This window comes from Haliotis asinina, chromosome 9 (genome assembly GCF_037392515.1).
Source record: "Haliotis asinina isolate JCU_RB_2024 chromosome 9, JCU_Hal_asi_v2, whole genome shotgun sequence".
NCBI lineage: Eukaryota > Metazoa > Mollusca > Gastropoda > Lepetellida > Haliotidae > Haliotis > Haliotis asinina.
The window spans coordinates 27,532,769-27,546,136 of NC_090288.1; the positions used below are offsets into that span (position 1 = coordinate 27,532,769).

General features: G+C 39.2%; 1 protein-coding gene across 1 annotated transcript; it reads left to right on the forward strand.

Annotated features, from left to right (window-relative positions):
* Window positions 1-126: 126 nt before the first annotated feature.
* On the forward strand, window positions 127-12,812 carry LOC137296901 (NCK-interacting protein with SH3 domain-like). Its single transcript, XM_067828788.1, has 12 exons — window positions 127-407; window positions 2,640-2,749; window positions 3,726-3,874; window positions 4,155-4,246; window positions 6,330-6,662; window positions 7,642-7,803; window positions 8,341-8,427; window positions 8,712-8,850; window positions 9,270-9,350; window positions 10,251-10,472; window positions 10,699-10,871; window positions 12,059-12,812. The coding sequence occupies exons 1-12, from the start codon at window positions 240-242 to the stop codon at window positions 12,248-12,250; spliced, it is 1,908 nt and encodes a 635-aa protein (XP_067684889.1). The 5' UTR covers window positions 127-239; the 3' UTR covers window positions 12,251-12,812.
* Window positions 12,813-13,368: the final 556 nt, after the last annotated feature.

Genomic DNA, 13,368 nt, shown 5'->3' on the forward strand with positions numbered 1-13,368 from the left:
ATTGTAGCTACATTTGTATTGTTTACTGACAATAGTGTTAGGTGTGAATTGATATTTTTCTATTGCATTTGCATTTTACAAATATATTAATTAGCCACACGAATAATCCCAAACATTTGCTGCTGGGCTAAGGTTTCAAAATGTCGCTCTCTTGAGACGAAAATCCGCCCTTGATGTTTAGTTATCGTGATAATTAAGTATTTACTCTGGGTGCTGGTCGGTTTGATCAATAGCTACAAATGTATCGAGCTTTGTACGATTACAAGAGCCAGTTGCCACAATATTTGTCCTTTTTGGGTGGCGACAAGTTTACAGTTCTCGATGGATCTAGAAGCGATTGGCTGTACGCTCAGAATGGAATCGGACAGCTTGGCTACATCCCCAATAATTATGTTATCAAAATTGATGTAAGTAAATACTTCGCATAGTTATTATCACCAGTGCGCATGATTGCCAGGGTAATGTCAGTTAGATGCTGCTGATTTTGAAATGGTTGATAATTACATTTGTAAAAGGCTGTTCTGCCCAGTGACAGCTGAAGTTGCCTATTGTCTGGTGTTGGATCTTGCGTTGTGTATTTTTTTAAGCGGTGATGTTAAATTAGCCAACTACAAGTAGGCTCTACGAATCAGGCCTTATTGCTGGCTAAACATAACAAGTAGACAATGGAAACTCAATAATTTATTTACAACAAAATTCCTAAACCTATCTACCAACCTAACCTAACCAGCTATACCTAACAACTTAAGCTGACCCCATATCGTACAAAGACATGACTCTGATTTCAAAACCTATGCCCAAAACAAATAAATATATTAATTGGTATTAAATGGTAAACTAAAAAGCTTATCTCCTTGGTCTGGATTACCAGGACTCAAACAACTGAAATAAACATGATAAATCATTTAAATGTCCTCACCTCTGTCGGACCAGTGGATTAAAGGCAAGGAGTGCTATGAAGCTACTCCATTTGTAGGGCTTGAGACAGGCAGTGCATGGGCTGCATATGCCAGGCAGACCACACTAACCTGCCGGATGTGTTGTGGCTTTGCATATCTTCTGGTAACCGTTATAAAAAAAATGGATGTGTTTTGTTTGCTACCCACAGACATAATAACATGTCATGTGTACAAGTATCACACCATGCCTAATTACATAATGTGGCAGAGACAGGATTCGGGTGCACAAGTCATAAATCAATTTATTTTGTTTATGGTGTATAGCTGATAGGTGTTGAGTTCAAATTGCATGTGGTCAATGATTGAAGCTGTGTATTGCATATTGTCTTGAGCAGACAGGCAGGCAGACATATAGAGTGTCAATAAACCAGACAATGAGTTTTCTCTGTGACAGAGGCTGCTTACCACAATCAACATTTTTTTTTTTTTTATGTAACGAGTAGATTATTTACTTGTTTATGTACACAACCAAGATTAGACTACTGCTCACCACTTCATACTCCAGTCATGCATACTGTTTCAAGCTCCGCAAACCTATTCCCTGCCCATGCATTTTGCATGCAGCGCAGCACAGTTGTTGAAACCACCTTTTCCCCCAGCGCTGGGGGAAATTTAGTGAATCATTTGAACTCCGATTTCCCAGGCTTTATTTTTATCGCGTTTTTTTTTCAACTTTATAAGTTGAATTGGCATATTTGATGATTTGTTTCTGTAAGTGCATACCAAAAGGTAGTATAATCTGCAAGGTTGTGTTTTACGTTGCATGTGACCTTTAAAGTAACCCAACCCTAAATATCCTAAACTACCACACATTAATGGCTTAGGGCAGATTGGATAAAAGTAGTGATGATGCATGGTGTTGACGGAATAAGGGATTCCTTTCTACAGTGCAAAGATGATTTAGCGGATCGTTTAACTTTTTAAGCCACGAGATGTGCATTTTACCGGATGCACTTTTTCGATTTTAGCATGCACTTTGTTGATGATTGAACTCCTGTTCCCAGCCTCAAGCAAAGCTAAACTAATGACTGAATGAGTTAGTATAATTAAGCACTTTACCACTAAGTTATGACAAATGGGAAGAGTTGCTTTACAAGTGTAATGCAAAAGTATTGTAATTTATTTCCGTCACATTACTGATGAAAATAAAGATGTGCGTATTTCCTGATTACACAGGTGTCCTTTGCTATTTAACATATGACAAGATAAGGTAAGACATAATGAATATTCTTATTTGTTTATTAAACATGAAAAAGTAAAATAAGCATGATCGAAAAGTTAAGTATTATTAGTTTTCTGTGATGTTCATCCTGTAGATGTATTTTTCATTTTCAATGAGTTGCACCCATTTTACTACTGGCTGACACATGTTAGTAGCAAGTTTTCTAGGTTACCAACATACTGGTAGAAATCATTAAAATGCCAACATAGTAAGCATGGAGAATTTTATAATGCGACACCTGTGACACATAATGATAAACTCTAAACAAGTAAAACAGACACTGTGGCAAACTGTTAAGAAAAATATATTAGCAATGATTAGTGAAGTGCAAGACATCAGGAGATATGGTTCAGTTCATATAGGGGAGCTGTTTTATAGCACTGGTAATTTCATGCTATGTTCACATGTACTGAAGACTGTCTTTTCCTGCACTCACTGAATTCTTTTATAATTTGCAGGCACCCATTTCTCAAGTTATGAAATTCATCGATGGATCAATTGAAGCAATTCATCTTCAGGCTGCAAGTAATGGGGGAAATTACTCTCACAAGGAAAGGGAAATTCTCAGGTTAACTGATTTTCTTGTGAGAAAATTTATGTGAAAGACAAGGCAGTGATTTTGGAGATGTGTTTTAGAGTTTTATTGTTTGCAAATTTGAATCTCTTCGAAATTTAAGGATTTAAATCATATTCATCTTGATTGTAAATTTTGTTTTAACAGCATGTTTGTGGACTTGGTCAAAAGGGTGAATGTTTTAGATAACTTTGGGTTTTCCTCCCACTTTCTGCAGACATGTCATGATATGGTTTTAAGGAACATGTTAAAGCCAAATCACTGTTTCACATAAACATGGAAACGGGTCTGGTCTGTGTGAATTCAGCATTGTTTAATAATCAGTTTGGTATTTGATATTAGACATATCAGGGCTCCAGATAATTCTTCAACATGAGGAGCACATACACCTTATTTTTTCAACAAAAGAGTACTGGGAAAAGCAATTTAGTGGCGTGTAAGTAATCTTGTGTTCCGTTTCATATATGCACCACAACATTGCTACTCTTGTGTAAACAGGCCAATGAACCACAAAGCAATACTTTTTCGGATAAATATATCCTTAAATGATTCTAAGACAGTACACCATTGCTGTGGTGCCTATCTGCTACAGTTTCTGATTCTTTTCCTACTGTATCATGCAGATTTTTTCCGTAATAAACTGATACAGCCCTTATCTGGAGCTCTGTGTACATATTATATATAAATAGTCATGATAGTAGTATTGAAAATTGCAGAATTAATCATTGGAAAGTGTTAGTATCTCCATTAAATTCAAACAAGCAGTAACCTTTGTGTTAAGGACATGTTGACATACATGTATAATTATCCATAAGACTTGATGTTGCTGAAGTACAAGTCTAGGTTAGTATATTCAAGCTTTTGTTGGAGACTGTCAACACTATGTCAACAGATGCTGACACTGGACATTCTGTACTTTTTCGCTGTGATACTCTGCTTCATTATCTGACGCTATTTCCCTGGTTGTCAGGAAGCTGATACATCATCGGAGCGTGGTGTCTGATGGCAACAGGCAGTCAAGAGTGAAAAAGTCTTCTTCAACCCCTGATGCCCGGGCTTCCTCGGCTAGACGGAAAGCTCCTCCCATACCACGGGAAAATAGTGTTGATGTTGCAGGCAGTAAGCTTTTATTGTTTTCATTGGCATTCAGTATATTCAACTTAAGGCCAGAATAATAGTCATGATAAATAAATCATTAGATCTTTGTTGGAACAACAGTTGGAACTGCTGTGACTGTAAGGAACTTGAATCTGCTCATACATCAAAAGGGTTATGCTACATCAAACATACAATATTTTTGTGTTACCTTTTAACGTAATTCAGTATAATAATACAACATGTGAAATGTAAGATGTATAACGTTGTATTCGGAAAGATATTTTAGACATGTTTGGAACAGTTTCAGCCACAGTCCAAGGAAAGAATGACAAGCCTGCATCCAGCAAGCAAAACCGTGCACCAGCTCCCCCTAGAGAAAATTCTGTCTTATTGGTGGGTGACACTTAGAACTGGCAAGTTTGCCACTGACAGATGATATATATGTATAATATGGCATTTATACTGAAGTACAGTGTTCCCAGAAATTATTGAGAAAATCTTTGTTTTTTTTCTAAAGATTGGAAAAAGGGCTTTCACTATGCACTAAGCACACTAAATAAGGGAGACAACTCTTGAAGGCTTAGAAGGTAGCTCATTACGTCAAGAGTTATCTCCCTTGTCTGAGCAGACGGCTTCCAGTGTTGCCATGGCAGAATTTACAGCAAGAGAGAAAAGAAAGCTCATTCTAGATGATTTTGAAAGGGGTGAGGCTGATGCTAAAGTGTTAGCTTGTAGACATGGTATTCCTCTGTCTACAGTATACAGAACTTTGAAGAATATTCAAACAGGAACCGGGATAGAGCACAAAGAACGGGTAGGTCGGCCTAGGAAATTCAGTGTTATGGATCGCCAAAGACTTGGGCAAATTGTGAGTAGGGGCAAATTGAAAAGTGTTGAGAACATCAGAAATGAAATGATTAGCAGAGGAAGTCCTCAGGTATGCAATGAAACAGTTAGGCAGGAATTACAGAGACTTAATTGGGTGAAAAAACGTGGAATTCCCTCGCCGTTGATGAAAGATGCACAAAAGGAAAAACGTTTAAACTGGTGTCGGGCCCATGAAAATCAAGATTGGGATAATGTTTTCTTTTCGGATGAAAGTTCTGTTTGGCTTTTCCCTAATTGTGTGAAAATTTGGACCAAAGATACTGTCAAACCTATCTACCAGCGACCAAAACATAGCCCGAAGTTTCACATTTTGGGTGGCATATGGGCTCGCGGAGTGACGCCATTGTGTGTTTTCACGGGAAACTTCACAAAAGAAAGATACGTTGACATTCTAAATGGTCACCTTCTTCCGAGAGCACAAACATTGTATGAAGATGATTGGATTTTCCAGCATGATAACGACCCAAAACACACTGCGCGCTACACAAAACAGTGGTTGTCGGGCGAAAATGTTCAAGTTTTAGACTGGCCCAGTTACAGCCCAGACCTAAACCCTATTGAGAATGTGTGGGGAGTCATGAAGGACTGAATAAACCAAAAGGGACTGAGAAATATTGAAGATATGAAGGCCGAGGTGGTCCAATATTGGAATACCCTGTCACACGATTACCTACAAACTTTGATGGGTAGTGTGCCTAGGCGTATTCAGGCATGCATTGCTGAGCGAGGAGGTCTAACAAAGTACTAAAACAAGACTGAGACTGTTAAAGGATGATGTTTTAACATGTTTATGTAAGTAAAATGCCAGAAGTTAATAAACGTAATGAGTTACATGACGCAACATGATTCTCAATAATTTCTGGGAATACTATAAATTCTTTTTTCTTAAAGTCAGTACCTAGTGTGTCTCTAGTGTCTACTTGATGGTCTTGACCATTCAGTTAATCAAAGAAGCTAACAGATGTGATCCCACTGTTGACAAGTTTACTTGAGATTTGTCACTTGCTGAATCAGTTCTTTGGAAATATATGTATAATATGCAATTAATAGGATTATCCAACCCCAAATTAACCATGTGGGCAGCTCAAAGTTTTGAATGACTCTTTATGAATTGGTCTTCAGCAACCCATGCTTGTCCTAAGAGGCAGGATTGGCCGGCCAGATTCACTGACTCACTGATGCATGTCATCATATCCCAAGTGCTGAGATTGACGAATATGATGCCAATCACTGGATTGTCCAGACTCAATTATTTACAGACTGTGCTGACACCAGAATTAAACAACAAACCAATTAACATTTGCTATAACTCGATGAAAACAAAATGTTTTACACATTGCTTTTTCATCTTTTGTTCTGAATACTATTCACTTCTGTCACCACTTTGCCTTCCAGTCAGTAAAATATCTCTAGACAAGTTCAGGGACAGCAAACTGGGCCAAGTGGTCACACGTTTTTCCCTACTGGAGTACAAGGTCCAAGACTCATTTCTCATGTTACCCACCATGCTGGATGTTGCTATAAGCAGTACAAAACCCAACTCAGTTCATAGCTTGATAGATGTGATGACTGCTATGTATTCTTGCAGGAACCAGAAGCAGTGGATGGAGTTCTCTCTGGATCAGAAGAGTCCAACTCTAATGGCGCTGTTGCCGTGGAGACATCTCCTGTCATGGTAGACATTGCCACGTCTCCTGTCAAGAACCTCAAATCTCCAGAGTTTAGTTCAGACATTGATGTCAAAGCTTTGTGTGTGCCAAATAACCTAGGATCTGAACTTGTGGAACAAATCCGCACTAACACAGATTTGAGTTACGACAAATCCAGAGTTGCTGTGGAAACAGTGCTGGGTTACATTGGCTTTAAGGTGCCAAAATTGGCTTCCACAATGGATAAAATATTTTCAACACTCAGTAAAGAGGTAAACTTCATTATTTGCATGTTTTGTAGGTGACATTTTTTAAACATTTCTATACATGTCCACTGAGGAATGGAACAGTCAGTCATCTCAGCCATTGTTTACATGTACAATCAGTTTGAGATTTAACATTGTCAAGTACATATAACTGTTTCAATATAATGGTGACATGGCAGCCAAAGTAACTATCAATTCACAAATTGTTGGCTACCAAACACAAATTGTTTCCCAAATTTGCTAAAGTTTTGTATTTAAGATACGCCCTCTCTCTCTTTACGAAAAGCTGCATCCACCCTTGTAGTCTGTACTCAGAAAGTATTATACTCACCCAATGCCCCACTGTCACTAACACCGTCTACATATACAGGTGACCTAATCTATTACAGATTTCTCGTGGTCCATGAGATTCAAGTCTGTAAATATCCAGGACTTAAAGTTTTGTGTGATTATCAGAAGACTAACAGTCACAATTCTTGATTAACAAAATGTTGTAGTAAAGTTTTTATATTACTGTTACTCCTCTTGACCTCAGACTCTTACCAACCTGTTTGGGAGAGTAACACTGATGTGTGACTATTTGTTTAGTCTGTTCCAAACTGTCTGTTAGCTGCAGGTGTACATCAGTACATCAGCTAGATGTCTATGTGTGTAGATAGTCAGTTCATGTAAGTCACCCATCTACGGGCAGGTCAGGTTCAGGAGATGGCCAGCAGGTATGCATCATTACGTCAGCTAGATGGTCATGTGTGTAGAGGTCAGCTCATGTAAGTCACCCATTTACAGGCAGATCAGGTTCAGGAGATGGCCAGCAGGTATGTGTCATTATGTCAGCTAGATGGGCATGTGTGTAGAGGTCAGCTCACATTAGTCACCCATCTACGGGCAGATCAGGTTCAGGAGATGGCCAGCAGGTATGCATCTTTATGTCAGCTAGATGGGCATGTGTGTAGGTGTTCGTCTCATGTTAGTCACCCATTTACAGGCAGATCAGGTTCAGGAGGTGGGCAGCAGGGATGCTTCCAGACTCGAGGTGATATTCTCAGAACTCACGTCATGTAAGGATGACTCACAACAACGAAGCTGGGCTCTCCACGAGGATGAGTCAATCATCAAGGAGTACCTGCAGGAACTACTTTCCATATTGGTAAGAACCAGTATCTCTACTGGCTTTGTGTAGGCTTACTCAGATTTACACCATGTAGGCTCATCCAAAATTGCAAATAATGAGACAACGTCTTTTCTATGGAGAACTTTCCAGTTATAATGAAAACAGTCACCAAACAGTCGAAATATAATTCTATGGACATCAGCTAGTAGAATTAATAAAGTCTGTCACACAATTTCATTAAATTTGTATTTGCTGATTATTTCTTTTTTTTTTTGTTTCACTGAATGTTTTATTCCTGAGTTGTTAGTAAGAGGCAATGTATGAAATAAGGCCTATCTGACAGTCCAAGATGGACTGTCGAAATTTACAGCCTGATGGTCTTGCACACATTTTAGATCATTTTTAAATCCATTTTGGGCTGGTAACATTTTGAAGTTACCAATGTGTCTGGCGGGGTTTTTTACTTATTTCTTTTTTTCATTCACTGTAAGATGGGCGATATTTCAGCACTGTTGCTGAACACTGATTAGGACTGACATCTTGAGGTTCTCACTAGAACTTTGTATTCTTCAGGAAAATGCCAAGCCTTCAATATGCAGGAAAGCTATTGCTCAAGATAACTATGAATATGTACATAACTTGGTGCAGTATTATCAAATGGTAAGTTGTAGTTAACAGCAATTAAGCATGTATGTATGTAAATCAATGTGTACATTTTGATTCCATTTTTGTTTTCAAATTACTACATTAGGTTGTGAAGAATTCCATCAAGTAAATATTGTTTCAGATCAGTTTCACTACATTAATATACTATAGGAGCAAGGGCTATAGGAACACACTCTATGTGGATCTCTGATATGTTGTTGAAAAATGAGGTACTGTTTGGAGGTTCATATAGAAGCAGTCATAATGTCAACTTTTGTCAAGCCAGTTTTTGTTGCCAGGAGACCAGACTGAGTATTCGTTTGCTGCTGCTGAAGGTGTTTGGGGCTATGTGCGGTCTAGATAAGGTGGCAATCACCATGCTTCTCTTCTCAGTCCTGCCTCTTGAGTTGAGTGAGGACATTCAGAGCAAGTCTGATGGTAAGCTTCACAACGGTTTAGTGTTGTCATGATCAACATTGCTGTCACCAGACCAATCCATAATTTTGTTTGGCTATAGATAAGCCAGCCATATGAGGGAAATAAATTAAACATGATCTGTTTTATTGAAAATATTTTGAATGACTATTTATGTGATATTTGTTAGGAAATTTTGCAACAAACTAATACATTCATGGGTGGATCCAGGATTTTGGAGAAGGTGTGCACATGAGTCATGAAGTCCAAAGGTCAGGGGAAAATGCTTCTCTTAGGAAAGAAATATGGGGGAGAAGTTGGGTTGCACAACCCCACTATGGATCCGCCTCTGACATTATGCATTAGGTGTGCCCTGATTTGTGTCCCACAAGAAATTTTACTACCACTGTAGGGTGCTGATTCATCTCCATTTTGTTTTTCAGATGTCACAAGATTGTGCTATGTGTCTCTAGTCATGGCAATGTTGTTTTCCACTGGGGAGCATGTACCTGCTAATATTCATGGTAATTATTTTGTCATCACTTATTTTACGTTATTGTCACTTGCACCATATCATCACATGGACCTGATCATCACTTGTACCAGATCATCACTTACACCTAGACATCACTTGTACCAGGTCATTACTTGTGTCTGAAATCACTTGTACTTGAACATCACTTGTACTTGAACATCACTCGTACCAGGTCATCACTTGTATCTGAACATCACTTGTCCCTGATCATCATTTTTGCTTGGACATCACTTGCACCAGTTCATCTCTTAGACCTGATCATCACTTTTACCAGATCATTACTTGTTCCAGATCATCACCTGTACCTGATCATCACTTACACCTAGACATCACTTGTACGTGAACCTCATTTCCTATGAAGTCTTTATTGTTATTTCTACAAGTCAACTGAAAGTCGATCTTAACCCTCTTGACACAAATGGTGGACGATAGCAAGGATGATAAGGCCGCATAGAGGAGGTGTGGTCAAAGCAAACCCTCTCATTGGTCGACACTTACTTTCATCCGGTGAGGGTCAAAATCAGCCTTCAATCGACTTATAGAAATAACAATAAAAAACTGGTAGGTGTCATGAGTGGTGATCAACCGGCCAATCACCCATGATTATGTTTAGATGAACTTTTAATCCATTACATGGTAGCGTAGCGATCAGCAAAGCAGACTGGTGGGGTACACCACAGTGTCCTCCTTTGTCTAGATATATTGTATTGTGAAGTATGTCAAGTTGAGGGGTCATCTCAAAATTTTTATATTTAAAAAAAAATCTTAAAACCTTGCAATGACATGTGGGCCTGTGGGTTTGACAAGCCTTATTTCATACACTGACATTATGCCCTTTTTTATCACTTACTTGTTTCAAATTTAATGTTCAACTTCCCTCTATCTCCAGATCACCTGAACCAGTCTTTCATATCTCACGTCCTTGACCTGATCGAGACCCCTCCATCAGCGGAGCACGATGAACAGGCCACAGACATGCTCATTACCTTGATTCTTGCATTTAATCTGCACTTTGAGGATGTCAGGGACAACATCGTCATCCAGTCCCTGTGTGAGCAGCAGAACGCCAAGACGCTAACAGAAAAATTGATGCTGCTCTTTAACAGAGGAGGTAGGTGATGGCATGGAAACATGTAGAAGGACAAGTACAAAGTAATGGTGGATTCAGTATATGTGGACTATAGGATTATCTGATCAGTAATGTTTGTTCCACCATACCCTGGAGAATTCTTGACTTTGTCGGATGGAAATACATTTTTGTCCAAGAACACTGAGAAACAGCTAAGACGAGTATTTCAGGAACACCCTAAAATGGATGTTGTGGTTGATTATTGCAGATGACCCTGTCCGCATGTTTGAACACCTGCCTGAACCTCCCCACTCTGTGATAAAGTTTATGCAGGACCTGTATAGTTGCCCTGGCACAGCCAACCTGCTCTACACCAACGACGCAATGGTCCTCATTGACATCATCATCAGACAGTTGTCCAACCTGTCTGCTGGAGATCTGGTGAACTTTATGAGCTGTTTTTCACGTTGGTTGATAGGTCTTGGTATTCATCAGAGGAAAAGTAATTGTGCAATACCATAGTGGTGAAATGAGTTGTCTTCTTGTTTGGATGACCTTGGCTTGATTCCAAACAGGTGTGCAGTGACAATGATAGTGAACCTCTGAATATGGTGTAGGCTTTTGACATTAGTCAGGGAGGCTTGTGACAGGGGAGGTTTGTGACATTTGTAGAGTAGGCATGTCACATTTTCAGTGTAAGTTTCTGACATTGTGACTCATTAATGTAGGCCAATAGCAGTTACAGTATGCAGTCACTAAGTTAATGTTATCTGAGTGTGTTCATCTGTTATACCCTTCTCCCTAGGCAATCTGTCTTTCCACTTTTGTTCCGAGGATAAAGCAGCTAAGATGAGTACCTAAAGATATGGTGTTCCACTTCCAGTCCTGTTTATTCTTGCTATGAATTTTCACACAATTGTCCTCAAATACTGCCTAACACAGCTAAATGATTTCTATCTAATAATATGTTCTCTCAAAAATATTTCTGTCTAAATAATGTTCACATCATAAAAATATGAATCACATCCCATCTGAATAAGTTATTTCCATTAGTCCCTTTTGATGCTTCATTAGATACCATCAAATTCCTCTAAGTATGAAATGACTTCTTTAGTTAACCTTAAGCCATTGACATACTAAACATAGACATATCTAACTAATATTTCAAACTGGTAGATGCTGGAAGATTCTTAATCAAACCATTTCAGATCTTATGCATATCTCCTGTTGACAAACTGACCATCTATATCACGAATGTCCATCCACCTAATTTTGTGAAGTCACCCGATAATTATGTGGAGCCACAATATTTGATCAAGCATGACAATTCACAGTAATTGTTATTCCCCAAGGAGGGAGAATCAAAGAGAATTTAGTTACTCGGGTCATTGCACTTTCTAAGTACATTGACCCTTCCCAACTTGACTCTATACTTTCCTTAAATGTTTATGAAATGTATGGTAGGTTTTCAATTCTAAATACCCTGGTTATAATGAACTTAGTGGAAACATCTACTATACAACTGTGACAGTCCTAATATAGGCACTTGTTGTATTATGACAGTCAGAGCATCATCATGATCAGTATTTATCACTCGGCACATTCTCATACTTCTCCTTCCTCCACAGACCAGAACATCCTACCTGGTCCTGACCAAGCTAGTGCTGAAAAATTCCAACTACAAGGAGTTCTACCACCGCCAGGAGGAACTTTTCTACATCCTCAGGGCCATCGCTGACGAGGAGGCAGATGTCCCCGAGGACAAGGAGCTGTGTACCCTGATCCTGCTGGAGAACGACCAGACACTGAACCCCACCTGAGTCCCCCATTAGACCCCGGGGTGGTGGAGAGCTGGCTGTGGAGGTGCAACCAGACCACTCATGCAGGTGAACAGGTCTGAATGATAGTGATGATACCAGTGATAGATGGCCATTCACCTGTATTTGTTGTCAAGACTTCAAACCTTTTTCTGACATAACCCTGCTGGATGACGCCACTGTGTGTCTCACATTTTGTTCAGCAAGCTCAGCTCTGTGACTGCCTTATTCTGCTGTGAGGCTGGGAATTATTGTTTTCTTAGATAGTTTGCTCAGTGTGGATACATGGGTGGCAAGATACAAACTACCGGTATATTTCAGGTCAGTGAAATATGTTGGCAAAAACTACCCGGTTCATATTAGTGGGATGTGAAATCCTGCGCCCTATTGCATACAAATAGTATACAGAGGCACAAACTATATAGACTACATCCACTAGGAGAGAATGCAACTGTTTCATAAATTACTGCCATGATTTTCAGTATCATGTAATATATGCTATTGAATGATTGATACAATATGAAAACTAAGAAAGAGTAATTCTGTGCCACATGAAAAAAATAAAGTTGCCAAGCCACTTGGCAACATAAGCATGTTCTCTGGAGAGAAAATATAAGTATTCCTTGCTCCCAAATAATTAGGCTGGGTTTGTCCCTGCTGGCTGGCTGGCTGGTGTTGCATCGACCAGGTCATCAGTACACAGTCAAGTAGTGCTAATGACTAGCAATTAGGTCATGGTACAGAGATGGAATCATGGAAATGCCAGGGAACTTCCCAGGTTCCGTGTCAGCATTGTTGGTGTATACATATGCTCTACCTGTCATATTGTCATAATGTGCAATCTTAGTGTATAGAGAGTCTGCTCCTCAGGCTGCTCAGACTTGTCTGTTAGGCATAAGGGCTTTCATCTTCTTTTTCTCAGGAGTCTTTTTGTTTACCCCTATCTCATATGGTCAGATCTTTCACTTTATGGGATACCTCTCCTTGCAAACATTTGAAGACATTGTTGTATAGGAGATCATGTAAGGTGAACATTATGAACCGACAATGAGCAGCAAGGATTCCCGATTCTCAGCGTGAATGAAACACTAAGACGTATCTTTTCTTGTTTCTGTTTCTGA